This window comes from Curcuma longa, chromosome 3 (genome assembly GCF_044706935.1).
Source record: "Curcuma longa cultivar G26 ecotype Majalengka, Jawa Barat chromosome 3, ITB_CL_G26_1.1, whole genome shotgun sequence".
Taxonomy (NCBI): Eukaryota; Viridiplantae; Streptophyta; class Magnoliopsida; order Zingiberales; family Zingiberaceae; genus Curcuma; species Curcuma longa.
The window spans coordinates 11,511,612-11,538,770 of NC_133863.1; the positions used below are offsets into that span (position 1 = coordinate 11,511,612).

Genomic DNA, 27,159 nt, shown 5'->3' on the forward strand with positions numbered 1-27,159 from the left:
TAAAAAAATTTATTTGAGTTCATTTAACGAGTCAAGTTTGAATTTAATTTTAAATTTAAAAATATTATCGAATTGAATTCGAATTTAACAGTATTCATTTAAAAGTTTATGAACATATTCTTAACTTACAAATATGTTCATTAAGAGTTTCGCTTATAAATGAATTATAAATATTATATATTAATGAATGAAATTTAAATTAAGCTCATTTAATTTTAAATAAGTCATTTTTGAATCAAATTTAAATTAAATAAGTCATACGTTCGTAAATTATTTAATTTTATTACAAGTTAAATTCGAGTTTAAGAATTAAAATTTAAATTGAGCTCAAGTCGAAACTCAAGCTTAAGAAAAACAAATCAAATTTAAGCTCAAACATTTTAATGTTTGACTCGATTTGATTCGATTACACCCCTACTGTAAGCTCGCTCACAATGAAGTTTATGGTGTTGTTGGATGTCGAAGGATTTTTTCCCCTCATCTTTTCCCTTTTCTTTGTTTTTTTTCCTTTTTCTTTTTCCTTCGTCTACGCTAAGACGTAAATTTGATATTTAATTTAGTAAAAAATTATTTATATTTATTTAATATACAACAAATCAATCAGAATAAATTTGAATCATATTAAATTAAATAAATAAATTTAAATACATACGCTTCATGAATAATATCTTAAATCAAGTTTGAATAAGCCATAAAAGAATAAGTCAAATTCAGCCGTTTCAGTGGCTAGTTTAATTTTAGGTTTGGCTCGATTAGCTTTTTCAAAAAGCATGGCTCGATTTATTCAACAATTGACATATACCGATAAACATCCGTCGTCGTTCATGCGCTCGATGGCCTCCAACTTCTTTCAGGCTTTGGATTCCACTTCTTGGGGCCTCGTCTCCGGACCCAAAATGCGAAGCCCCTCAAGGTCTCCCTTTGCCGCCGGCCACCGCTGGCGGCGCCTGTCCTGCTTCCACCACTCGTTCTGCAGAGGATCCAATGTCAAGATCCTCCACCTGACGCCGTCGTACACCTCCAGCACCTGCGGCAACGCATTGGCGCACCCCCTCGACAGCCCCACGTCGATCCTGATCGCCCGGGCGCCGCACGCCTCGTTGATGCCCTGCTCCTGAATGGTGTGCCCCATCACCATCCGCCGCGCTCCGGGGTTCATGGCGAGCACTTCCTCCAGGTGGCTACAGTCGCAGTTGGATCTGGAGAACTTGCGCAGCCAAACCACCCCTTCCAGGCCTCGCAGGCAGGGTGGAGATTGGCCACCGCTGAGCCCCGTTATCCACTCTCTCACCTCCTCATTGATCTTTTCGAGCCCGTGATCGACGTGCTTCTGGAGGAGACCACCGTGGACGAACACCGACTCGCCGATCACCAGGGCTGTCTGGTTTCCAGCCAGGAATCGAACGGCTATCGGTCCGCATGGCCTCAGGGCGGCGATCCGGGCACGGAATCCCTCCTAGAATTCCTCATTTATCCCAGGGAATGACTTGGGGATGCCCTTGAAGGGGTCTCGCGGAGAATCGAGGCCAGCCCACAGGCGCTTGATCGCGACGCCGGAGCGATACCAGAAGGCCCAACGCTTGAACTCGTCGAAGCCAGCACGGGTGACGTAGCTGAAGTCGCCTTGGGCGTTCATGATCTCATGGCTCCCGTGGAGAATGTGGAGGGCCTTCGAGTTTGTGGCGGCGGAGGTTCAGGAGGCCGAGCTCATCGTCACGGCGGTCGAGGACGTCGCCGACCTGGATGGCGGCGGCAGGTTCAGGATAGGACTAGGGTTAGGGTGGAAAGGGAAGAAAATACCGGAGGCGGAGAAATCGACAAAGGCGTCGACGAAGGAGGTGAGGGAGGTCGGCGCACACCGCGTCGGACGATGCCATGCTCGATCAGATCAGAAGGCGGCAGGAAGACACGAGAGTAGAGACCCCCTTGCCGACGAATTGGGTGCCGCTTCCTATTCGTCGTAATAAATAAAAAATTATATAAAATGCCGTTAAAATAATTATATATTTTTTAAAAGCATATATCTATATGCTTAAAAAATAAATTTATAAAAAAATTGTATTTTAAAACGAATTATATTTATATAAAAAAATAAATGCTGATTGATTCTGATTTATTATTTACACGTTGAAAGAATTTTCCTATGTGAAAAAAAAAATGATAATTCCAGTCAGTTGCAATGATTCAATCCTGGGATGACCAGTCCGAATGATTCAATCCCTGGGATGACCAGTCCGGTCCCACAAAAATTTTTCACCGACCATCAGGGTAAATCGGGAAGCGCACACAACGATCAACCCAAATGCCCAACATCCTTTGATTGCGATCTCCATTTGGAGAAAAATTCTTACAAATACGCCGTAGTTAGAGATCGAACCGCGGGTGCCTAGGTGACAATCCGGATGTTCTACCGCGGCACCATGGCCCTGGGGACAATTTTTTTACATAAAAAAAAATAATAAATCCCAGTCAGTCTCATGGACTCAATCCCTAGGGGTGGCCGGTCCGGTCCCATGGAAGTTTCCCACCGACCACCAGGGTAAATCGGGAAGCGCATACGGCGGCCAATCCAGATGCTCAGCATCCTTTAATTGTGTTCCCCATTTAGAGGAAAATTCCCCAGTAGCCACATCTCTGGGGGTGGTCGGCCCGGTTCCACGGAAGTTTCCCACCAACCACCAGGGTAAATCGGGAAGCGCATACGGCGGCCAAATCAGATGCCCAGTATCCTTTGATTGCGTTCCCCATTTGGAGGAAAATTCCTGCAAATACGCTGTAGCTAGGGATCGAACCGCGGATCCCTGAGTTACAATCCGGATGTCCTACCGTTGCACCATTGCCCCGGAGACAATTTTCCTACATGAAATAACATGTGAAGGTTGTGCTAATCAAACAATGACATGATTTTAATTAGATATTTAGATAAACTTCAATGAGCAACGATTTTGGCAACTACAAGAACAGAAGATAAAAAATAGTAGTCTACAAATATAACAGTTTAGTGACTTTTAAACTTGATCAGTGAGGGGGAAAAAAGGAAAGACGATGGATTCATCCATTTGTGCCTGGTGCAAAAGCTTTGACGATGCCGCTGACTCTTGCAGCAAAGATCCTGGAGACTATCTTCTTTCCTGGAACATGGAAGGGGTTGGACACCGCATCTACATATGCAGCATGGAATCTCCTGAAGAACTGAACACAAAGAAACTACATATGATAAAAAAAAAGGGTTTAATCTATAAATTTAATAGAAAAATAAGAGGCATAAAGTAGATGACCAAACAATATAATTTATCATTTATCTGCCCCTGTGTATCTAAAATTTAAACAAGTAACATCCGTTATCGATCATATCTGGATATGATGGTTTTACCTGTCCATGATGCTTGTCTGTGTTGTAATTCATTTAGCTTGCAAATGCTAACGCAATGTTGCTAATGAAAACCTTTTATTGCTTTAGGGTATGTTTGCTCCCGAGGAAGAAGAAATGGACAATAGGGGTATCCCTCCCCATATTTACTTTGTGAAACATGATAGAGGAATGAGATGAGATGAGACGAGGGGCGGTTTAGGTGGATCCCAAAAGGTGGTGTTTTACATTCGCCTGAAGTGAACAAAAATGGTGGAGTGGAAGACCAAAACTAGATTGGCCAGGCCACCTTCATCAGTAGCAAAAGGTTTCAAAAAGACATGGTGAACAACCAACCCACCAAAGAACCCATCAATCCAAAAAGACATGGTGAACAACCACCAAAGGTATTTTATACCCTATATGAAGTAATATACTAGTAGTAAAATTCGCAATAAAATATGGAGTAGAATACTTTGCTTTGTAAGTAGCAATGTTTTCTTGCTTATTTTTAAGATTCATGCAGTTAACAATTCTGTAATTGGGTTAATGAAAGAATCAAAAATAAGAACAAAGAAAGTCCAGGAAGGCATAGTGTATCTTACACTCCTAATATCAGTATCTTTGACATCCAAATCAGTTGTTACCACGAGGAATTTCACCTTTGTGTTAGACAAGTACCCATATCTGCAGAAAAATAAAATAAAATTAAAAAAAAACAACTTCAAAAGAGATGCTGCATATGTCAGACACAAGCATAATGAGTTTAACCTAAAGAAATGGAAACAGCGCTTACACTTTGTAACTCTCTGTAGGATATAAAAGACCAAGATAACTCTCATTTAGAGTAATCACAGACCTCTTAGGATTATTCACTGCTAAGCAGAAAAGAAAAAACAATCAGCAGCAGAAGTGTAAACGTTTGGAAACAATCTCAGGTTGTCAAGTTAGGATGCTGTCTATTTTAGTAAGATAAGAAAATTTGGCTATGACAAAGCAGAAGATACCGATGAGTTCATCTTTGTTTCCGAGAAAGAAACCTAAACAATAGAGAGAAAGTAGAGAAGAAACTGCTCCTATCACCCGCCGTATACAAAAGTTACGTGTATGTCTCAATGGGGCGACAAAACACATACGTTAGGGTTAGGAAGGGGTCTCTACATATAGAGGAAATAATGGACCAAGCCTACCCATTATGGCTAAGCCCAATAGCATCCTATTAATTATGCTAGTCCACATAAATTATCCAACATTGGAAACAATCTCAGGTTGTCAAGTTAGGATGCCATCTATTTTAGTACGATAGATAACTTGATACTTAAGAAAACTTCTCAAAGCAAAGGTTTAGAAGATGAGTAATCCAGATGTTCATAAAGAGGGTAAAACCAAAAAAAAAGAAAAAAGAACTCAACAAAGCAATGTCAGATCTTTGCAATGGACTGTGTTTAGTCGTCCAGATTTACCATATCGCTTACCAAGAACTGATAGCTAAACTAAATCCTGTTGGAATTTGGAATTTTTTATTTACCAAGGAAGACATGTGAGTTGGCTGTGGAATTTATATGATGTAGTATGTAGAGGATAGATAACTTCCAGTATCTTCCCAATCTAATAGGAAAACATTTCAATACCACTAACAACTTTATTAAAATATATTTTTCATTTAACTCTAAGAACCAACAAACTCCATAAAGACTAATGATTAATAATAAGGCAATTCATGAAGCAATTCAGGTATAAGATTGAAGGGTTGCCTCTTTACCCCTGGTATGGTGGTTGAGCCAGTTGTTTGTGCCAACTGACAAGGTCGTAGATGCTATACCAGAGTAGGAAGTAAGTTAAAATGATTATTTTCTGAAAATAATAGAATATCAGATCAAATGTAAAAAACAAAATTATGAACCTAAGATGACAGCTACTTAGATTGCAAAACAAAATCGGGCGTATCTACTGGTATATCAATTCATAGAGAACAAACTACATAACTAATTAGTTGAATCCACTCACAACTATCAACCATAACAAAGAGTATTATTGTGGAAGACCAGATTCTTTTGGGACAAAGATTGACATCGACCAAAAAAAAAAAAGATAGGAGGTTGATTTTTCATACTGGAATCATTTTATTTGATATGCTGAAATGTCTACGATGGCAATGTTTTTCTGTACTGTGACTGCAACCTCAATTAGAGCATAAAAACTATCCAAAAGATTTTATGAAATAATTTCTTCTTTTTGGTCAATATCAGGACAAGAACATTCACCCTTTTAGAAGTTTGCTCAGTTATTGCCCTTCACATATTCATATGGTGGCCTTAGCCACCTATGAATATAGAATATTTTTTTAACACAAAACACAATGATTAAGAATTCTTTTACTTGAAAAATCAACCATTATAGGTTTCTACTTTAGTTTGTGTACAGTCAGTCTAACATTTCTTTGGAATTGAAATATATGCAATAAGAATTCCAAATGTTGTTGACTTGAGTTAATGGGCTCGAGAGCACCAATAATGCAGTCCAACCTAAAAGACATTATATGGTAGTTCCACACTATTTGAATGACTGATGTACTCATTCCATCTAATTTTCTTCGTCGATCATATTGACAGTGCACTCTGCTTTCACTCCTATGATTTCAGAATAAAAAGAGTTTCACTCCAACAGATTGAATTCTTCTCAGGTGAACAGTTCTAGTCATATAGCTCATCGACCACAGGTGATTTCCACTTGAATCAATGATAAATGCTTCATTACATCTTGATATTTTGCACTCTCAAATCAAATAATATTCTGGCATTCTCTGTTTAATTGTTCAAAATATATGTTGGAAACTAATTAACTAATTTGTTTTTGCAATGATGGATTGAGGATCAACTCCTTCAGGTAGATAAAACAAATGGAAAGAGAACAGAATGGTGCATCCGAAGGATTCATCCACTAAGCATTACATTCATGTCATTTTGAATTTGTCAAAAAAAAAAAAAGGCTTCTCGATACAAAAGCATTGCAACCCATCGCGGGTCCAACGGCGGAAAATCAGGTAGACGCAGGCTTGATAGTTTTCGTTATCATTCAATAAATCCGTTTACTCTTTCCTTGTTAGGTATCCAGAGACAAACAGGGTTATCTTCACCAAATATATCTAAGAAAGCGGCCTTTCCATCCAAAACCATATGCGTTGAGTAAAAGATAGAACAGTAATGGAAGAACGGGAGAAACCTCTCTCGTCAATGACGTCGAGGGAGCAGTGGACGATGTGGTGGAGCTTGAGGGCATCGTCGGCACCGGTGAAGCTCTGCAGGTAAAGCGGGTTGTTCTGCGGCATGCGAGAAGCATTACTAACCGATCAGGTAACTAACCAGAGGTGTAGAAGACCGACCTGGTGACCGACGACTGCGACGCACGCGATCATCTCATCCGAGATCTTTCGTCGACGGGCGCGATTTCGAGGGCGCAGCGTGAGTCGGCTACAGCCGGCGAAGGCGGAGGCGGAGGCGGTTGGATCGGATCAGGAAGCCCGCGTCTGAGCTTTATCGGTTTCGGCGAGGAAGAGGAGAAGAATGATCGCGTGTGGTCAACGACATACCAAACAGAGAAGCTTTGCGTGTTATAAGTCGACAGCGAAGAGCTCGTGGGCCATGGCATAAGTGTGATTGCATCGGAGCCATCCGTTTGGGTGACGTCGTTGAATCTTGAAATTTTCACCTTGCTCCATTGTTTATCCAACTTTTTTATTTTCTCCCCTACAGTTTGAAAAATACCACTTATCTTCTATCATTTTTCCCATATAGATGGACGGGCCAGATGACGTATAAGATCCATTTCAAAAATCTAACCCTCCATTACTCATTAGTATTTTGGTGGTCCTTCGATCCATTCGATCCCTATCGTCGTCGGGCGATGCTGCGGCCGTTTCCTGTTCCGGCGATCTCTTCCTCTTCGTATTCGCTTTTCTCCTCTTCTCTCAATCTCCTTCTCCGAAGCCCTACTCGGTGTAGGGTTCCTCGCGGAGCCCTCTTCTGCTGCAATCAATCTACCGGTCCGAAGCCGGAATCGCCGCCTCCACCGGTTGCGATCCGAGCCAACCATGCGGGGTTGAGGCTGGAGGAAAAGGTCGAGGTCGGGGTGCAGAAGACGAGGATTGATTCGTGGATTTCCTCCCGGCTTCATGGCGTCAGCCGAGCTCGGATTCAATCCAGCATCAAGTCTGGCCTAGTTTCCGTCAATGGTCGAACCATTAATAAGGTAATAACTCGTCTCTCTTTTTGGTTTTGGAGAAACTGGGTTGCCATTTTGTTTTCGCACATGCTGCTTTCAAAAATTTGTCAATTTTTCTTTCGTATTTTAGTATATTATCCTATTTCCCCTTTTTCTTTGCCACTGTGCTTATCTTCTATGTTTTTTCATCTCGTTAGGCTTCCCATGTTGTTAAAGGAGGGGACATGGTTTACTGCATGGTTTCTAAGTTGCAGCCTTTGAGGGCTGATCCAGAAGATATACCTTTGGATATTGTATACGAAGATGAGCATGTTCTAATCGTGAACAAACCTGCACATATGGTGAAGTCTCAATCTAGTTTGTGCATGTCATGTTGCTTGTTGTTTACATCTTTTATTTCAAGGGTGTTTGGAAGAAGCATTGTTACTCATTTACATTTTACAGCAAGTGACGACAACATTGTAGTTTTATGTCAAAAACAGAGATTGAAACTGAAAATTTTCTTTTAAAATTCAGGAAGCTATAATTTTTTCCAACTCATATTCATTGTGGCATTGCCCTTGTATACAATGGTACTCAAATTCATACAAGATGATTTTTTGGGATTGCCATCTTTTAGTTATTGATTGATTGATATACTCAAGGGCATCGACCTGTTGTTTTTACACTGTCTAAAACAAATTTTAAGTAGAATATTGTCTCAGTATTCATCAATGATCGTACATTCAGAAATTAGATTACCATTTTCCCTCTTTGAAAACATATACTACTAAACAACAAACAACAACATGGACATTGATTGTGTCCTCATTCGCTGTGTGTTATATACATAATGTCTTAGAGAACTCATAACTATACATAGCATATGGAAGTGAAACTAACTTTGAATCTTTCTGATACGAGTTGAGAGTTATGTTACTCAGATTTGGGTATGAGTATTCAGCACTAACATGGGATCTGAGTGTCTAACATAACTCTTTCTAAATTTTTTTTACATTATGACCAATAGAATTGTTGAATATCTAATCAAAGTGTCGGGGTTGGAGTCTTGGTGTTTGCATGAGTAGGGAGAGGATCCAAGTATAGAGGTTAAGAAATTATGTCTTAGTTCTCAAATGTAAGCTGCTTTTCCTACAGTAGCAGGATGAAAAACTTGCAAAAGTTTTTATACTGAGCTTTGCATGATTTTGTAGTAAAAAACTATATTGCTTCTCGTTCAGTGAAAAAAAGACAACATTTCTAGAACTTGTAGATGATCATAGGAGTTCTTTCTAGAAGTAGGATATCATTTGTGAATAATAAACATTTGAATGGGCTTCAATCAATCGCTAATCTATTGAAAGAACCAAGTTTGTGGGTTGTGGTTAGTGTAAGGACAAATAAGTACTTCATAAGACACTCAACTAAAAAGGAGTTATCATGGTGTATGAAACTCTTGCCTATTGGGTGGATCAGTATGAATGTTCACCTCCATGATTGTATTCTCGGTTATATCTTTCATCAATTATTCCTTGCAAAATTATTAGAGATTGCAGAGGACATGAGCAAAACCACTTCATATCAGAGCTAACCTGGAAATATACTGAAATGTCTAATCTAGAATTTACTTATATCAGACTGATTGGTTAGTGGCATCTTCATCTCACAAAAAATACTGAATTGTATAAGAACTTATTACTTTATTCTCTAATTTGTGTTGAAAATTTGTAGCTAGCAAAAATGCACAATAGATGCTCATAAATGCCTGTCCACTATAGGATGGGGTTATTCATTCTGAGGTTTCAATTGTGTGTTAATGCCTTCAATTGTATTCTTCTTTATTTGACACTTTTTTGCTGGTCAAACCCTTTTTCTATTTTACTGACCAGCATGCATGATTCCCTTTGCTTTATGTGCTAATTTGTGCGCATGTAGGTTGTTCATCCTGCACCTGGAAATCCTAATGGCACATTGGTGAATGCCATTCTCCACCATTGTAGGCTTCCGACAATGGCATGTTTAAAAAGTAACCAAGCATCTGAAGCTGATCAATATTCTGACTCTGACAGTGAGATTGAAGACCTTTGTATCGAGCAGTATACAGCTGAAGGAATGGATCTAGAAAACTGTGACGCTGCGATTAGACCTGGTATTGTGCACAGATTGGACAAAGGGACAAGTGGCCTTCTTGTTGTAGCCAAGGTGAGCAGAAAGAGTTTGGAATTTTGAAAATTTTTACTGATATACAGATTTTTTTGTATCCTCGTCCACATGTTTTTGACCATACGCATCGCATTCCATGAAGCAGTTTCTATTCGTTTTGCAATTATAAACTATTATACTGTGCACTAAGCATTATTCAGTAGACATGTGATGCGTGGTACTTGCCTACTTGGGGCATGGTCTGCAATGGAGAATATTTTTGCATGGCTGCATTAGTGTATGCTTCCTCATATGAATATATCAAAAGCATCACAGAATGTCAACTCTAAATATATGTGCATGATGAAGAAAATTACATTGTGTTTGCGCTCTTTGTTGAACTACAAATCACAAGTAATAACCGTAACGGTTCATTTGCATTGCAAAAATTTGAGCTGAGAATGTTAAGATTTGTAGTTTTTCCTTTTTGGTGACAGGATGACCATTCCCACTCCCACCTAGCTGAACAGTTCAAACAACATACCATCCACAGAGTGTACATCAGTCTTACTTCTGGCGTCCCTAACCCAAGTTCTGGAAGAATAGAGGTGCCAATAGCACGCGATTCTAATAATAGGATCCGAATGGTCGCTGTTTCTGGTTTAAACAACAGTAGGCATGCACGCTATGCTGCTAGTAGGTGATTGATGTTCTTTTCAGTTCTATTGAGAATGTTGTTTCCATTATTTTTTATATATTACGAAATAAAAGTGAATGGCCTCCCTTCTTTACCATAACTGAGAGATTGGATAAAGGGCAAGTTATGATCCTTTTGCATCCAATGTAGTGTTGATATCCAAAGTAGAAAAAAGTTAACTTATAACTTTCTGCTTGGTTGGTCAGTATATTCAACTAGATAAACATAGACTATTAAATAGATTGTTTTTTTTTTTTTGAAATATTTATAAGGGCATTGTTTGCTTAAAGAAAATTAGAAGGCTAGATGTTAGCCAAGGATGCACTTGGTCAAGACATTTTTAGCTCCATTTACAACTATTTCTCTGTGGTAGGTCCTTTTCCACTCATTATAGTATAAGGAATTTGTTTGGTTTGGCGATGAAGATTGTAGTGTTTGTGCAATGTTTTTTCAACCTCTGTTTTGTTGCCTTCTGCATTGATGTAATCTCAACATTTGTTTTGGAGTTCCCATTTTCTCCGAAACTACCAACAATGTCTAACTGTCAAAACTTTAGGTACAAAGTAGTTGAGGATTTTGCTGGTGGTGGAGCTGCAATGGTGCAATGGAGATTGGAAACAGGACGCACACATCAGGTACAAATGTTTCTGCAATGTATGAGCGACGCAAAAGATTATGTTTAGATAGTCTTCTTAATATTTGCGGCTATGATAATATGTATAATTTCTTTGTAGGCTTTGTGCTCTTGAAACCATGAGAAAAAAGAACAGAAACTATAGGTTGCTTGAATTAGATATCTATTGTATCTTCTGATCTTTCAGTGTTTCGTAGATCCGCGCACATGCAAAGTACCTTGGAATTCCCTTATTAGGTGATGAAGTTTATGGAGGCACAAAAAGCATGGCGTTGTCACTTCTTCGACCAAGAATACCATCGTCTCACCATGGTCACCTCACAAACATTTTGTCGAAGTTAGAGAGGCCGTGCCTCCATGCTTTCTCACTAGGGTACAGAGCAAATGCAATTGAAATTTGTTGATTAGACTCTTTCCTTTCCGATCTAACTTCAATCTTGCCCTTCTTTCGTAGATTTAAGCATCCTCACACAGGTGAAATCCTACGGTTTTCATGCCCTCCACCTGAAGATTTTTCTGAGGTATTAGATCAGCTCCGGTCTGTGTCTAGCCATTGTTCAAATAATTAGTTCGTGTAAAGTTATGGTCTACTATTAAAGCTGCAATTCTTTAAATGTCATAACAAAGGAGAACACAATGGACAACATTTTGAAACAATTTCTAGGAATAAACTGCGACCTGTAGTATGTATGACATGAACGTTTGCTTGATGTTTTTTTAGAAGGAACCTGTGTATGAAAAGGGAAACCATGATTGATTCTTTTCGAGTTTTAGTTAACGTTTCAACAATAGACCAGTGGCATGGTTGAAATCCCATCGAGACGCAGATCTGGTGGAAGCACTGAAATGTTGTCACGTTGAATTGTGTTCATCAACAGCCATTTGAACCTGATGAATGGGAAGATCGGCAAGCAATTTTCTTTGTGAGACAAAAAGGAGAAAAAGATAGCAAAAGTTTTGGTAGTTGCAGAACGAGAACACTAGGATAGTCTTCTTCTTATTCTTCCTCTCCTCTAATTGGTGCGTGCACTGGTTGGCACTCAAAACTATTTTATTCTGTGCCATAAATAAACTAAGAGGATGACAGGATGTACGAAATTCTTGAGTTTTCCTGGGAGAACACATACTTATCCTTCGTCTGCCATGATTCAGGAACCACAAGTGAATGGAAGATCTAGAATTCCTTTCTATGGCAATGGAAAGTTACTTTGGCCATAATACCTCTAGCTAGTCTATTGCCGATAGAAAGCAGCAGAATCTGCTAAATCCTAGAAGAGTAGAATGTGACATTCGTTGATTCTGTACACGAACAGCTCTACCTGCCAGACAATTACTGGTCTGCATCTCATGCTTGATATTTCCCAAGTGATAAACAGCTTTGGACTCATTTGCAAGGGCGTTGCTCGGCTTCCTTTTGCAGCTAGTCCCTTGCATGGGAATCTCCTGTTTCTCTTCTGCCACTTAAGTTCCGAGTATATGACCATATTGTCTCTATATCGCGGGAACTAGGCTTTGGACCTTGGAGCCTGCCGTTGCTTAACGATGGAATTCTCAATGGGCTTCCAGTAACTGGAGTGGAAGCACAAAATGTGGGTGTAGCAAATGGTGAGGGATAAGGTGAACTATTGATGGAGAATGGGCTGGGCGAGAATCGTTTTTGAAGTGGAAGTCCTCCTAGGCCTCGATGATCAAAGACTGCAATAGCTTCAGCAGCAGCACATTTTTTTGTAGCATCGTCCACAAAGATCAAGTCATCAATTCTTGCCACGATATTGAAAGCCAAACTCTCCATTACCCTCGAATAGCTCTCAAGAATGGACAGTCCCACATCCTGCAAAAAAGAAAAAGCTTGCATGGTTAGTTTGATTTTGGAAGTCTTTCAAGTACGAAAACAAGTTCGGAGAGTAAACTAGACATGTTTCGATAGAATATAACATACAAGCCACACCTTATATTAAGCCCATTATGCACAGCTTGAAACAATTATATTACAGAAGCAATAGTGAGGGAACAATATGACCTACCCGATTATACTGAATCTTGTTCATATCCAGATCAGTCTGAGGGAGACCAGGGAAACGAAGTCGTAGGCTTTGCAAGAGACCATCAGCCCGGGAAGCAAAAAGTAGGTTTCTTTCAGTGTCACCAACAAGAACCTTAACCTTTCCACTCCATGACTTTTTCTTGCCTTTCATTTTTGGGTGTTTCTTTTGGCCTTTCAACCGCCAAACATATATAGCTGCCTCGATCCTATTTGTTATTTCGAGAATATGGTGCTCAGAAGACAAGTCCAAAAAGTCCAGAAGACACTCAGGTGAAAATTGCTCGGCGGTTATGTAGCGGTGAATGATGTCCCCTAAACAGGATTTCCCACTCTGCAATTCATAAAAAAACAAAAATGTAGTAAACATCACAAATGAACTTGGACAGGACTGACAAACAAAAGCCGTAGATTGATGTAATATACTGGTAAACTACGATAGAGTGATGTAATATAGTTAATCCTGGTAAAGTTTTTTTGTTTACTCCTACTGTTGTAGTCAGCTAAGCATTAGTATAGGTTTCTCAAGATTATGCTTTCTTCAAAGAATGCATCGCTGTCATTATTGTCGTGTTTGTCCTACTAGTCAAAAGGACCAACAAACAGAAGCAATAAATTGATGTAATACAGTTAATTCTAGTGAACTTTGTGCAGTCAGCTAAGCATGAGCAGTACAGGTTTCTCAAAAAAATTGTTTTCTTCAACGAATGCTTCATCATCATTATTACCATCATGTTTATCCCAATTATTTATGGTCGTTTACGTTGATCTTATCTCTCCACTGAACTCTATGCAAAAATCCAAAAGTGAGTGATAAATAAAAGATTTTTTGCTTTCTCAGTATAGCGTCGTCAGATATTTTGTGTTAAAGTCAGTATACTTTCTTCCCATGTCCATTTTCTGCAAATGATGTTTGTTTATTGCGTACTACATTTATCATGCAATTTCATAATTCTAACTACTAAATATATGAGATTCTACTGTTCTCAAATTGTTCCTTGGTGTATATTTCTATTAATCTTCTCAAGTATGTGCATTACCACCATTTAGTAGAAACAAAATAACAACAAATCCTTGGACATGATGGAATTCCTTGAAAGCCCATGAACAACAAAGTTTCAACTATACTAGTGTTTCTAACAATGCTGATCAATCTTGGAAGACTTAAATCAGATCTGAGTTCCATAAACTTAACAGCTCCATAAGTTTCTACACAAACTTTAGTTCAGCAATCACTTATTCAAGAAATTGACATAATTCAACACCGTATGAAGTAGCTTAACAAACTTGCAAGAAACAAACTATACCTTAGGCAATGTCTCATAGCAAACATCAGGAATCTCCGTTGAAATAATTCAACACCATAAGAAGTAGCTTAACTAAGTCGCAAGTAACAAACCATACCTTAGGCAGTGTCTCAAAGTAGACGCCAGGAATCTCCATCTCAGCAAGCACTCCACTGTTAATGGCCATTGCTGCCTTCAGGATCTGATTCACACAATCTCTAGACTGCTGCAGCCTCTTCCTTGCCTCCTCCGACAGACCATCCGGTGGAACCCTCGGAACCGGCAACCACCATTTATCTTCCTGCCTGAACGATGGCCTTCGTGCTGGCGACTTGGTTCCATCCCCATCAGCATCAGCCACCAGGATTCCCCGATCTACATACCAGAACTCGGTTTCTTGGAACCCATCCAGCGTGCCGAGGAGCATGGAATCCAGCTTCCTGAGAGCCGGAAGGTTCGCCCGGAGGTCGGCACGTGGGCGGGAGATCATCACCTCGAAGGTGCCCCCGCCAGGGAACTCTTGGATCGCCGGGATGAGCTCCACAATGTGGTCACTCACGCTGAGTAGCCATTCCATCTCCCTCCGCCACATCGCGCTCTTCTGCGGCGCCAGGGGCTCCAACCTCCATAGCTCCCCAAACACAGTAGCTGATTTGAAGCACATAAACGATAACAATCACGCAATGGAGGGGAGGGAAGGAATCGGGTCTCACCGGAGAGATTGGTGATGGCGTTCGAGATCGAAAGGGCGGTCGAGACGCCCTTGCCCCCGCCGGACATGTCTTCGCCGAGAAGAAGCTTCGCGAACCTCTCCTTCATCATCTCCACTTCTGAGAAATTATCCCACTCATCAACTTGATCCAAAGCAGAAACGGGACGCGTTGCGAGAAACAAACCGGACACATCGGTCGGCCGCTTCTCCGAATTGGGCTCCCAGAAGACAGCATCGGACCTAGGCAGAAGCGTTTCCGCGGGCACACCAGCCTCCGAGGAGGAGGCGCAGGCGCGACGCAGGCAGTCGTTGGCCTGGTCGTCCGCCTCCTCCTCCTCGGACGAGACGCTCCGCATCGACGCCGGCGGCGATCAGGCGGAGAACTACAAGATCGCGACGGCGACTTGGGCCTCGCCAACCAAGTGTTCGAGGAAAGGGATGGCTGGTCAATGAACGCTGCTCGCTGCTCACAGTGTAAAGGTAAAAGCGAGCGGCTCGGCTTCTTTTTACTAACCAGCCCACGCACAAAGCAACACGCCGTGCCTTTTAATATGCAACGCTGTTTTCAGGTAAACTTTCATCCCGCCCCCGATATTTACATTCCTTTTAAAACAACCCACAGAGTTCCAAAATCATCAAAATGCTTCTATAGCTAGAATACGTTTCAAAAATAATGTAAATCTTAGGAGGCAAATGAAAGTTTCCCCACTTTTAATTCCCTTTTTTACTTTATTTTTATTTGTGCTTTTAATTAATATTTATTATATTTAAATAGGATCGCAAATGAAATAAATATCCATGAACAAACTCAATCTCCAATTGAATAAGTACTCGATCTTTGATCCAATAAGAACTCATTTATACTCATTTAATTCTTGATTTAATGAGGACTTATTTACATTCATTAAGTATGAATAAATAATGTAGCTTTCATTTATGGAGTCTAATTATAAACCAAGTTATGCTAACAACATGCCTAATTCCGTCTTATCTAATGCTAATTACAGTGATTAGAGAGAGATAAATGGTGGTTCTTAAGCCTACAGAATAGATCCTATGGTTTTGAATAGAGTAAGTTAAATTGGCTAACGAAGAGTCGAACAAACTGAGTGGATCGAACTGATCGATGTATTCGACGGACTTATGGACAGAGCATATTGATTGGATGACGATAGTGAAACTTAATTGGTCGATTTAATGGAACAACTAAGATATTTAATGGGCTATTGAATTTGATGTTAAATTGAGAATTGTATGTTAGATTGGACAAGTTTGGAAAGAATTGAGCTGAATGATGAACCATATGTAAATTGGACCTAATGGACTAGGTAAGTGAACTGATATAAGTAGATTGTGACGGAATAGGTTGAACGAATCAAAATAAATAAATTAATAAAGTGTGATCGTATAAGTAGAACCTAGTAGGCATTCAAATGATCATACCTCAAATTGTATTTATTAGCCGTCTTCTAGGAAGAATATGTATTTTGTATGTATGAAGAATTTTAATGTTGAATCCTTTTTTTTTCTATTATATATTTCTGATAATTTTTTTAGTGTATCCTTCAGTTTCCAAATTAAAATTATATTTTTCTTAAATATTTTCTTTTCCGCTTGAAACTAATTTATGAACAAAAAAATCATTTAAACAGACATAATTCTTATTATATTTCAGTAATTTTCTAAGATTTCGTTTTCTTGGATGAAATATATATATATGAAATGCTATCCTGCACAACTCTATATATACGCATATATATTTTACCTATGCCTGCCAGGTATATATATCATTCAGTTTCCAAATTAGAATTGAGTTTTCTTAAATATTTTCTTTTCATAAGCTGAAACTAATTTATGAAAAACAATCATTTAAACAGACATAAATTTTTTGTTAAATTTTATTTTATTTCTCAGATTTAGTTTTCTTGGCTCGCATTTTTATTTTACATTTATGGGAAATGAAATTGAAAATTTGAAACAAAAAATATATATCAATTTATTTTTTTTTATGCTACTCACAAAATAAATCCAACTGTTTTATATAATTTAATATGTTACCTGAGCTTTTTATCTGTCCGTTGAAATATTATTTGCAAGCTTTTTTTTTTAAGAAAACACTTCTTAAAACAGAAAAAAATAAAACAAAAAATATTATGCCTGTCAGACAATCTCAAGATCACACCAACAAATCTGCTAGATCTGCTGGAAACAATCATCCACAGCCACTTATCTTACAGTGATCTGAGCGATTAATCATACTCTGGATCTTGAGATTATGTTATCAACTCCTTTAACACTCCTCATACAATGTACGAGCCTATAAAACAGATCCTGTTCAAGTAAGGTTCATATTTGGCTTTGCGGCCGCTGCAATAATAAAGGCTTCTCTACTGCAAAATCAACAGATGTGGGACTAATATTAAGCATCTAAATCTAATTGAACTGATCCATGCCCCAATTAAAATCCACGCTTTTACTGGCGAATTAAAAATCACAAATTCCGTAATAAAACGAGGTGATAAACAAACGATAAATTGGGAGGAAAATGTCAGCAAACTTTTCTTTTGCAAAATATATTAAGAAAAAAATAGCTGACGAAGGAATTAAAATAAGAATTTTGCTGCTCATTTTTTATATGTTTTAATGTTTTTAAAAATATTATTTTAAATTTAAAAATACGCCTTATTTTTTTTATTTACTTTCACCATATATGAAAACATTATTGATGAAAAGATTTGAAAGAATTCGAAGAAGGCGGGAATTTGACGAAAAAAACTCTGCATTTGATTGTGTTTAGATACTAATGGAGGAGAGCCGTGTTTTTGAATTGACATAGGTATTTTTCTGGGTGTATCATGTCGTTGTACCCTCTTGAAAAGGTTAAAAATTGAATGATAAAGCTTCTTACCAGGATAGTCAAAGTGGATGACACACAGAGTCCCGCAACCCTCTTGGTGAGCAGTATTGACGGGCTCTCGGGCTCCCTCTCAGAATGAGAAGACACAGTTATTCTTCGGGAATTTTGCACGGTAGATTCTTAAATCAGGCGTGTTTGAATTATCGATGCTTCAACCTCCACTTTAGTTGTTGGAAACACCTGATGTGATATCATTGTATCACTTCGTGATCAACTGTATAAGTTCTCTAATCGAAATAGGGCTTATAATGATGTCTAACACCCAATTCTACTTCACCTAGCTTCTATACCCAAGGGGTTGTTGTCCACTTAGAATGTCACCTTAACCTACACCAATGTCGCCAGATGACAATCGGTTGGATTTGGATTAAAGTTCATATCCTTCAATCTGTTCTCATCCCATTCTCATTTATTATATCCACATTTATCTCGATCTTCATCAGACATTCAATTTTTATCTTTATCCCTAGACTATGATCAAATATCCCTCCCCATTTTTATTATATCCAATTTTATCTTCCTCCCATCAGATATTTAACTTTCTATTTTCATCCTGAGGATTGAATATCCATCCTCATCCCATTCAACTTTCTATCTTCATCCTTTCAACCTGAGGATTGAATATCCATCCTCATCCCATACCCATTAGATGATCGGATATACTATATACTAATAATTTTTTTCATCCATTCAACTACTATCATTCAACAAAAATATATTAAAATTAACATTATATTCAAAAAATATAATTCACTAAAAATATGATTAAACATTTATAAGGAGAAGTCAAGAAGGAGAAAGAGAATATCAAATTTATTTTGTTTTTTATTTAATGGGTCGTCGGATCGGTCAGGTATGAGTAATTTTATCATATCTGCCTCCACCCTCGAATTCGAAAATTCTCATACCTGATCCTCTAAATATTTAATCAAATCTAAAAAATTTCTCCATACCCTCCTCCATTCGAATTAGATCCTCTATCTGCTGGGTTGCAAGGGTGCAAATATAGTTCCCTCCATCAAGTTGGAAGGAAATTATCATATGAGGCCTAATGTCAGCTAATGAAGTTGTATTGTGGAGATATTTTATTCCTTCCATTTTAACAAAGGTGACAAGACCGTTCTTAAACTGCCGAAAGAGTCATGATCAAGATCTAACCATGTGGCTTGACCCTTAAACACAAGTCCTATCCATCACCGTTTACCATGTTAGTAGGTGGTTGCTAGAAGCAGTCAGTCCGTTGTTAGGAATGTCTCACATCTAAAATCAATGGTATGAAAAATATCTTTGGTATAAAGGATACAAAATCACTTGACAGGGATATTCTCAAGTATGTGAGGTGACTACGTAAATGTTGTATACCTATTATATAGTCACCTTCCTATCGATCGTCGCCCTTTGATGTTTTCTAGAAGTAAAGTTGTTGAGTGCGTTGAAGGAATCTCACTTGACGGGGATAGTGTGAACTACTATGAATATTTTCAATCATGGATGTTTTCAAAAATGATGTTCTCAAGGTATAAGTTGCTATGGAAATATTCTCAATTAGGATGTTTCTAATATGTGATCGCTACGGAGATGATTCTAGATGAGAATGTTCTCAAAAGTGAATATGTTCTTGTAGAAATATTCTCGAAGAATGTTTTCAAAATGTGATTAGACCGCATGAGTATATCATATATATTGATATATTTTTAGTTCATATATAGTTATCCTTAAGTTTCCAAATTATAATTTAACTTTCTTAAATATTTTATTTCTCCAGCTGAAACTAATTTTTGAACAAAAAATTCAAGATTTAGTTTCTTAAAAGGAAGATGCTCTTATATATTTTTTCTCAGATTTAGTTTTCTTGTCTCGCATTTTTATTTTACATTTATGGGAAATGAAATTGAAAATTTGAAACAAAAAATATATATCAATCTATATTTTTTTATGCTACTCACAAAATAAATCCAACTGTTTTATATAATTTAATATGTAACTTGAGCTGATTATCTTTCCGTCGAAATATTATTTGTAACTTTTTTTTTTTAGAAAACACTTCTTAAAACAGAAAGAAAAAAATTAAAATAAAAATTATAATGTCTGTCAGGAGCTTACAGAACAGATGCTGTTACGTAAGGTGGTATTAGATTTTGCCACCGCTGCAATAATACAGGCTTATTCCACCGTGAAAACAGCGGATGTGGGACTAATATTAATCATCCCAGCAGAATTAACCAGATCCGCTGAGAATAATCCTCTCACAGCCACCAATCCCAACTGATTTGAACCGTTTAAAAATCACAACAGATATGGGACTAATAGCATCCAATTAAACTGACGGATGCCCCAATTAAAAATCACAAATTCCATGATAAAACGAGGTGATAAACAAACGACAAAACGTCACCAAACTTTTTCTTTTTGGAAATATATTAAGAAAAAAATAGCTGACAAAGGAATAAAAATAACAATTTTGCCGAGTGAAACTTTGTGTGTGTTTAATGTTTTTAAGGATATTATTTATTTTATATTAAATTTAAAAATACTTCTTGTTTTTTTATTTACTTTGTGGATATTACGCAAACACCCTTCACGGAAAAGATTCGAAAAAACTCGAAGAAGGCGGGACTCCGACGAGACCAACCGCCGTCTCTATATAAACCCCGAAGCACCTTCCAGTCCGCCGCCTCGCTTCCCCTCTCTCTTCATTTTCTCTAATCCCTCGGAGATGGCGACGTCGCCTCTGATGCGGCTACGAGATCGCGAATGGCCCTCCCCCAAGGAATTCGTCGCTCCGGTACTACCTGACCGCCCCCCTTCCCCTGTTCCTCCTCCTCCGCTTATTTGAAGCAATCCCGCAATCTTGTCTCAGAGATAGAATCTTTGTCTTGAAGGGCGACCGATTCATTCCGACGCGGAGCCTGATGAACCTCGACTTCGCACAGTCATCGCTGATGGAAAGGCGGCGATCGCGAGTGACCACCGCGGCCGATCGCCCTGTGATCTTGGGCCCTAAGGTATCGCTATTTGTGTAATTCGGGGCGAGTTGAGGGATTAGGGTTTTTGCGTGTTTGCTGCTAATGTGTCTTGATTCTGCTGCGATGAGGACAGGATGAGTATAGGAGGAGGGTGGAGGATAACCTGAGATTGGATTCTCGAGGGAAGCCTCAAAAGATGCTGGTATTCAGAGGCAGCCCGAGAAACTCAAAGACCAGTTCGGGTCTTGTGGAGGAGATGTTGAAGGAGGATCTGGAGCCATCCAAATCTGCTTGGCGCATCCGTCGAATTCCAAAGGTAATTCTTTGTTCTTTGAATCAGTGATGTCGATATTGTGGATTATGCTACTTTAAACTCTCATAAAGCTTTTGGTTCTTTCGCTTGGATTTACCTTGCGTGTTATTGTACTATATGAACGATTCAGGATCTTGAAATCGTTCTTAATTCTCTGTTTTGCTGTCAGACCGAATTAAGTTCATCCACGCTAGTTGCTGAGTTGTTTTCAAATCTGAGATATTTCAAATTTTTTGTTGTTGCATTTCTACTCTGTTGGACTTAATGGAATGAAACTTTATGGATTCAGTTTCAGTTTAACAGTCCACAAATCATCATTTCAACCTAATTCTCTGTTTGCTCTAGCAAGCAGGAAGATTAGTGCCGCTTAATCTGATATAAATGTATCAGAAAATTTCTTGTACAAAATGATGGAGATGATTAAACAGTTCAAAAACCACTTGTTAAGTAACATTTCTTCTTTCTTTTAACAGTCACTCATTTGGAAATAAAGTTCATATTCAACTTTTATTTTAATGGAAATTTTAGTCTCCAGAACGAGTACTAGATGCGCCGGAACTCCTCGATGATTTCTATCTCAACCTTTTGGACTGGGGGCAGACGAATATCTTGGCAGTTTCTTTGGGGAGTTCTGTGTATCTTTGGAATCCGGAGAACAAAGTGGTGCAAAAGCTGCTGAGCACGAATGAGGATGACTACCCTTCGAGTGTTGCATGGTCCACCGATGGGAAGATGTTGGCTGTAGGATTTGCTAGCTCCAGAATTGAGATCTGGGATCCGATTGAAATAAAGCAGGTTTAAACACTACTCTTTTTTACCAGTCTGTCAAATCAAAGGTTTAGTTTCTCTGTTGTGACTTTTCATGTTCAATAAGAATCTCACATGAAATAACAACCAAATATAGATGGATCATGCTATTAGAACAGTTTATTAGGCTCAGCTAATGCTTATGATATGAGTTTCATTTTTTCCAATAGCTTATCTGTGTATGAATTTTTTGCTCCAGGTTAGGATACTTGAAGGGCACTTTGATAGAGTTGGAAGCCTCTCTTGGAACCAAAAGTTTTTATCATCAGGCAGTCGCGATAAATCTATCATCAATCATGATGGTATACAATCTACAGGCTCCGTTCCTTATCATCCTGAGATTACTGTTTAATTTATAGATCTGTATCGACCTATGAGACTGAACACATTGTAACAGAGATTGAATGAACATAATTCCTGCAGTGAGATGTTTTCACAATTTGGCACATCGTCTTAAAGCACACTCGGAGGAAGTTTGTGGCTTGAAGTGGTCAGACAGTGGGGAATTCCTAGCCAGTGGCGGCAATGATAACCTTGTTCATGTTTGGTCTTCCACAAAGATGAGGGCATCAAGTTTCCTGCACAGATTCTCTGACCACCGCGCCGCCGTAAGAGCCCTTGCTTGGTGCCCTTTTCGGTCACACACCTTGGCTACTGGTGGCGGAACTACCGATCAATGCATCAAGATTTGGAATGTCCAAACGGGCAAGTGCAGCACTAGCATCAACTCTTATGCTCAGGTAAGTCCCAAATAGTATTGCTGAACCACATAAACTTTCGAAACCTACTCTTCATTGATCATTGATTATTTTTATATTTTTATTACATTTTTTTCTTGTAGTATGTAAAATTATGATGAAGTTCATTCTATTCTAAAATCACTAGCCACCTGAAGACTGATAGACATAGAACATTCTACCTTCATCACACTCTTTTACATCCATCATGACTTAGAGATGCTGCTGTAAGTCTATACCATGTGAAATTGGGGATGAATCTCATTTCATCTAAAAATGACTGGCGGAATACTCTTTTCGTTTCATCCAAAATATTTACACTTGAGAGAACTATTGCTTCAATTTTTTTATTTTTTATATTAGCTGCAAAAATTTAATAACATTTGATACCCCACGATAAATAGGTTTGTGCACTGGAGTGGAACAGACATCAGAAGGAGATCCTTAGTGCCCATGGCTACAGCCAAAATCAGCTGAGCCTATGGACATACCCTTCTCTATCAAAGATCACAGATTTAGTTGGGCATACTGATAGAGTTTTGCACCTTTCCCAGGTGAGGAAATCGAACGACAGCACAATTACAAACTCACGCTTCCATTTGAATAAGTTAGTTATTGGATTTTCTTCATCTTAGAGCTCCGACGGATCAACGGTGGCGTCGGCTGCTGCCGATGAAACCATTCGTTTCTGGAAAGTGTTTGAACCGCCTGTATCGGCGAGCTCCCGGCTTAAAGAGGTTCAACTATTGTCCTTGAAAAGAATGCACATCAGATGAAGCTGTGTGATTGTATTTTCTTCAACTAGTGTACAGTTAGTTTTCTCTTTTCTTCTCTAAAATTACATTGTAAAACTCTCTTTTTGAAAAGGAAGGAATACCATAATAAATAAATTAAGATGAGTCGGATGCACACAAATTGTAAGTAAAAGATAAGTCTTGTATATGAGCGAAAGCTTAAAAAAAAAAAAAAATCCTTTGGCTTTTGAACAGAGAAATAGCGTTAGCGAAGGCAAATTGTTTCTGTAGAGATTGCCTTCCGGACATGTCACCATCTACTTAGCACTAGGGTTGACTTCGCGATGATGAAGGAAACAATGGACTCCACGATCCTGCAAACACAAGAACAGTGAGAAGAGGCCAGAGGTGTCCTGGCTCAATCACTCCAACGTTTAAATCAATTTTTGAAGGAAGAAAAGTGAAAGGATTTATCAAGAAGTTGATGTACTCATGGGTATTTGTATTTGTAAAACATTGAGGTTATATAGGCGAAGGTGAAAGAATAAGAAGAAAACCTGTCTTTGCCTTAGGTCGTCGAGTTAGGGCACGAGGCCAAATCAACCTTCCAATTGATATGTTAACCTGTTAGACCAGACCTTGACTTTTTGGACTGAACTCACCCGACCTCTAACACAAACCTTGTTGACTTATTTAAAATAATGTTTATCCTTAATTCTTGCTGTTCCCGAAGGCAAACATTGTTCACTTATTTAAAATAATGTTTATCTTTAATTCCTGCTGTTCGCGAAGGCAAACATTTTTCACTTGTTTAAAATAATGTTTATCCTTAATTCCTTTCATAAGTAAATTAATATTCTATCTTTTTTAAAAAAAAAATCCCAATTTTAAGACCATTCTCTGCGTGAACAGCACATACTTACGTGTCCTCCTTAGCAAGTCCAAAGGCAGTAGGTATAAAATCTTTCCGTTTCATTTATAAAAAAATAAAAACTTAATGCTTTTCATTTAAACTTAATTTTTCGACTACGAAATTAAATGACTCGTCTCTCTATATATACGTCTTCCTTCACTCTATTGCTTCAAATCGTTAAGAACTCAAAAGATCAATGGAGGTGAAGAAGGCATTCATCTGCTCTTTCTTTCTTATTCTACTTCTTTTAGCCACCGGTAAGTTCACTACTGATTGAGTTTAGAATTGTAAATGAATTAAAAACTCTTATAATCTGCATTTGTTTCAAATTATTGCAGAGGAGATGGGTCATGTTGATGCAAAGACGTGCGTGAAGGTAAGCAAGACGTTTCGTGGCGTCTGTGTGAAGAATAGCAAGTGCAACGATGCTTGCCAAAGTGAAGGGTGGCCACTTGGGAAATGCGTCCCTCTGGTCGTTTGTCTATGTTTCATAACTTGCTAGTGAATAAACTTGATGTATGATGATAAATAACTAGCATCAATGTCGTTGGCTTAACAAATAATGCTAATTAAAATGCTGGCAAAATTTGGTTCGCTATTGTCTTGCGTAAATATACGATGAGTTGTATGGTAAACGCTTTTACATGAGCATGACGACAAGCCTGACTTAGGTTTGTGTCGTACCTATAGTCTATTTGATATTGGGCCAAATCCAGATTCGTCCTAGGTCTGACAAAAGAACTTGAGCTAGGCTGGCATCACTCGAGAAGGTGTTGATTAACAAATTAATAACGTTAAGAAAAAAAAATGGAACCATAAGAAGACGTTAATTGAATTGCAAGATAATACAATTCTAGTGACTGAAATTTGATCAATATTTAATAATTTAGTCATAAAATTTTCATCACTAAATTAGTGATAGAATATATATTCGATTGTTAAATTTAACGATCAAATTTAAATTCGATCATTAAATTAGTAATTTATTTTTGATTGGGTCTCTAGCTAATCTATCGCAAATTTAATAATCAAATATGAAATCAGGATTAATTTTTCATTTCATCATTAAATTTAACGATCCATTCTTTACTAAACTTAGTGACCGATTTTAAAATCAGTTTTTAATTTTAATTGGTCGCTAATTAAAAAAAAATAAACAAAGTGCAGGAACATCTAGACAGTGATAAAATATATGGTAAGTTTTATATATATATATATATATATATATATATATATATATATATATATATATATATATATATGAAAGGAGGTCATGACGCCAATTTTAAGGTAGTCAATAGATCAATAAGAAAGTTTCTATGGCATATTTTGAAACAAAAAAAATTTTACTTAAGAAAATAGAAATTTATATAATTGTGTTTAAAATGAACTTATAGTTAATACAAGAACTAACAGCTGTATATACACAAATTATTACAATCTCCTCAATCATATTCAAGTAAAAATAGATTAAAAAAGTGAGAAAATAAATAAATAATTTATTGACTTATTAAAATATATATTTATTTAATTAAAGCAATATGCCTACATGTTATCACTTGCAGAATTTTAAATATTAACTAATGTCTGAAACATACACAATCTTTTTAATCACTTCATCTTGTTGTGTCAAATTGGTTCGATTATTCATCCAACACCTCCCTTATTAGTCACTCCAATGCTTAAAAAATTCTATAAAAATTAATTATATATATATATATATATATATATATATATATATATATATATATATATATATATATATATGTATATATATATATATATATATACAAAGAAGGTCATGATAATAATTTTAAGATAGTCAATATACTAATAGGAAAGTTTTTATGACATATTTTAAAAAAAAGAATTTAATTTAAAAAAATATAAATTTTTATAATTGTGTTTAAAATGAACATATAGTTTATGAGTATATACTCAAATAAACACAACTGTATATACACATAAGCTATTGCAATCTCTTCAATCATATTCAAATAAAAATAGATTAAAAAAGTGAGAGAAACATAAATAAATTATTTATTGACTTATCAACATACATTTTTATTTAATTAAAGCAATAAGTCTACATGTTATCACAAATGTTAATCAATGCCCGAAACATTTAGAGTCCTTTTAATCACTTCATCTTGTTGTGTCATATTGATCCGGCTATTCATCTAAAGCCTCCCTTATTAATCACTCCAGTGCCATATTCGAATAAAGAGGAAACCAATGGAAAAAGCTTTTCATCCAAGTCCTCCAGAAAGCGTCTCAAACAAAAAACAACATAAAAGTTATTTAACACCGTGGATAAACCTTATTAGTCACTATCATGATAATCATTAACGTCCGAAACATACGCAATCCTTCTAATCACTTTATCTCTCCTTTTGTCATATCCAGCTATTCATCCAACGCCTCCCATGACCTAATCCACTTTTTCGATTATTTATTCAGTTAGTTACTTAATGATCGAATTTAAATTTTATAGCTAAATTTTAAAATTTTATGATCGAATAAGAAATCGATCATTAAATTTAACGACCCATTTAATATTCAATTACTAATTTAGTGATTCATTTTTGATTTTATCTCTAATCCGTCGTAAATTTAATGATCGAATATGAAATCAAGTTTAATTTCAAAATCAATTGCTAAATTTAACGATCGATTTTTCATTCGATTGCTAAGCCTAATAACTTATTTCA

The 27,159-nt window shown here is 37.4% G+C and overlaps 4 protein-coding genes and 2 pseudogenes across 4 annotated transcripts; 2 read left to right on the forward strand and 4 right to left on the reverse strand.

The window, feature by feature from the left end:
• Positions 1-732: 732 nt before the first annotated feature.
• LOC141823687 (shewanella-like protein phosphatase 2) lies at positions 733-1,877 on the reverse strand (annotated as a pseudogene).
• Positions 1,878-2,923: 1,046 nt separating this feature from the next.
• LOC141824212 (uncharacterized) lies at positions 2,924-6,835 on the reverse strand. The gene is made up of 5 exons (XM_074711454.1): positions 6,732-6,835; positions 6,572-6,668; positions 4,146-4,224; positions 3,955-4,036; positions 2,924-3,192 (listed from the first exon to the last, which is right to left on the reverse strand). The coding sequence occupies exons 1-5, from the start codon at positions 6,762-6,764 to the stop codon at positions 3,052-3,054; spliced, it is 432 nt and encodes a 143-aa protein (XP_074567555.1). The 5' UTR covers positions 6,765-6,835; the 3' UTR covers positions 2,924-3,051.
• Positions 6,836-7,252: 417 nt separating this feature from the next.
• On the forward strand, positions 7,253-11,724 carry LOC141824130 (RNA pseudouridine synthase 2, chloroplastic). The gene is made up of 7 exons (XM_074711368.1): positions 7,253-7,597; positions 7,768-7,911; positions 9,485-9,751; positions 10,189-10,391; positions 10,945-11,023; positions 11,220-11,395; positions 11,477-11,724. Exons 1-7 carry the CDS (start codon positions 7,253-7,255, stop codon positions 11,589-11,591), a joined length of 1,329 nt encoding a protein of 442 aa, XP_074567469.1. The 3' UTR covers positions 11,592-11,724.
• Positions 11,725-12,043: 319 nt separating this feature from the next.
• On the reverse strand, positions 12,044-15,521 carry LOC141824129 (rop guanine nucleotide exchange factor 1-like). The gene is made up of 5 exons (XM_074711367.1): positions 15,246-15,521; positions 15,063-15,179; positions 14,468-14,997; positions 13,047-13,397; positions 12,044-12,853 (listed from the first exon to the last, which is right to left on the reverse strand). The coding sequence occupies exons 1-5, from the start codon at positions 15,415-15,417 to the stop codon at positions 12,443-12,445; spliced, it is 1,581 nt and encodes a 526-aa protein (XP_074567468.1). The 5' UTR covers positions 15,418-15,521; the 3' UTR covers positions 12,044-12,442.
• Positions 15,522-17,220: 1,699 nt separating this feature from the next.
• On the reverse strand, positions 17,221-17,411 carry LOC141825789 (small nucleolar RNA U3; annotated as a pseudogene).
• Positions 17,412-20,694: 3,283 nt separating this feature from the next.
• On the forward strand, positions 20,695-23,577 carry LOC141823688 (cell division cycle 20.1, cofactor of APC complex-like). The gene is made up of 8 exons (XM_074710952.1): positions 20,695-20,763; positions 20,861-20,983; positions 21,078-21,260; positions 21,786-22,052; positions 22,264-22,366; positions 22,488-22,804; positions 23,206-23,355; positions 23,437-23,577. The coding sequence occupies exons 1-8, from the start codon at positions 20,695-20,697 to the stop codon at positions 23,575-23,577; spliced, it is 1,353 nt and encodes a 450-aa protein (XP_074567053.1).
• Positions 23,578-27,159: the final 3,582 nt, after the last annotated feature.

What these genes read in the sequence shown, in the direction of transcription:
- LOC141823688 (XM_074710952.1), top strand. Translation starts at nt 20,695, where the DNA reads ATGGCGACGTCGCCTCTGATGCGGCTACGAGATCGCGAATGGCCCTCC. An exon ending in CCAAGGAATTCGTCGCTCCG is followed by an intron (nt 20,764 to 20,860) that starts GTACTACCTGAC and finishes TTTGTCTTGAAG; the next exon opens with GGCGACCGATTCATTCCGAC. An exon ending in ATCCGATTGAAATAAAGCAG is followed by an intron (nt 22,053 to 22,263) that starts GTTTAAACACTA and finishes TTTTTGCTCCAG; the next exon opens with GTTAGGATACTTGAAGGGCA.
- LOC141824212 (XM_074711454.1), bottom strand. Translation starts at nt 6,764, where the DNA reads ATGATCGCGTGCGTCGCAGTCGTCGGTCACCAG. An exon ending in TCGCAGTCGTCGGTCACCAG is followed by an intron (nt 6,669 to 6,731) that starts GTCGGTCTTCTA and finishes CGCATGCCGCAG; the next exon opens with AACAACCCGCTTTACCTGCA. An exon ending in CGACGTCATTGACGAGAGAG is followed by an intron (nt 4,225 to 6,571) that starts GTTTCTCCCGTT and finishes TCTGCTTAGCAG; the next exon opens with TGAATAATCCTAAGAGGTCT.
- LOC141824130 (XM_074711368.1), top strand. Translation starts at nt 7,253, where the DNA reads ATGCTGCGGCCGTTTCCTGTTCCGGCGATCTCTTCCTCTTCGTATTCG. An exon ending in GCCTTCTTGTTGTAGCCAAG is followed by an intron (nt 9,752 to 10,188) that starts GTGAGCAGAAAG and finishes TTTTGGTGACAG; the next exon opens with GATGACCATTCCCACTCCCA. An exon ending in AAACAGGACGCACACATCAG is followed by an intron (nt 11,024 to 11,219) that starts GTACAAATGTTT and finishes AGTGTTTCGTAG; the next exon opens with ATCCGCGCACATGCAAAGTA.
- LOC141824129 (XM_074711367.1), bottom strand. Translation starts at nt 15,417, where the DNA reads ATGCGGAGCGTCTCGTCCGAGGAGGAGGAGGCGGACGACCAGGCCAAC. An exon ending in CGCCATCACCAATCTCTCCG is followed by an intron (nt 14,998 to 15,062) that starts GTGAGACCCGAT and finishes GCTTCAAATCAG; the next exon opens with CTACTGTGTTTGGGGAGCTA. An exon ending in ACAAGATTCAGTATAATCGG is followed by an intron (nt 12,854 to 13,046) that starts GTAGGTCATATT and finishes TCTTTTTTGCAG; the next exon opens with GATGTGGGACTGTCCATTCT.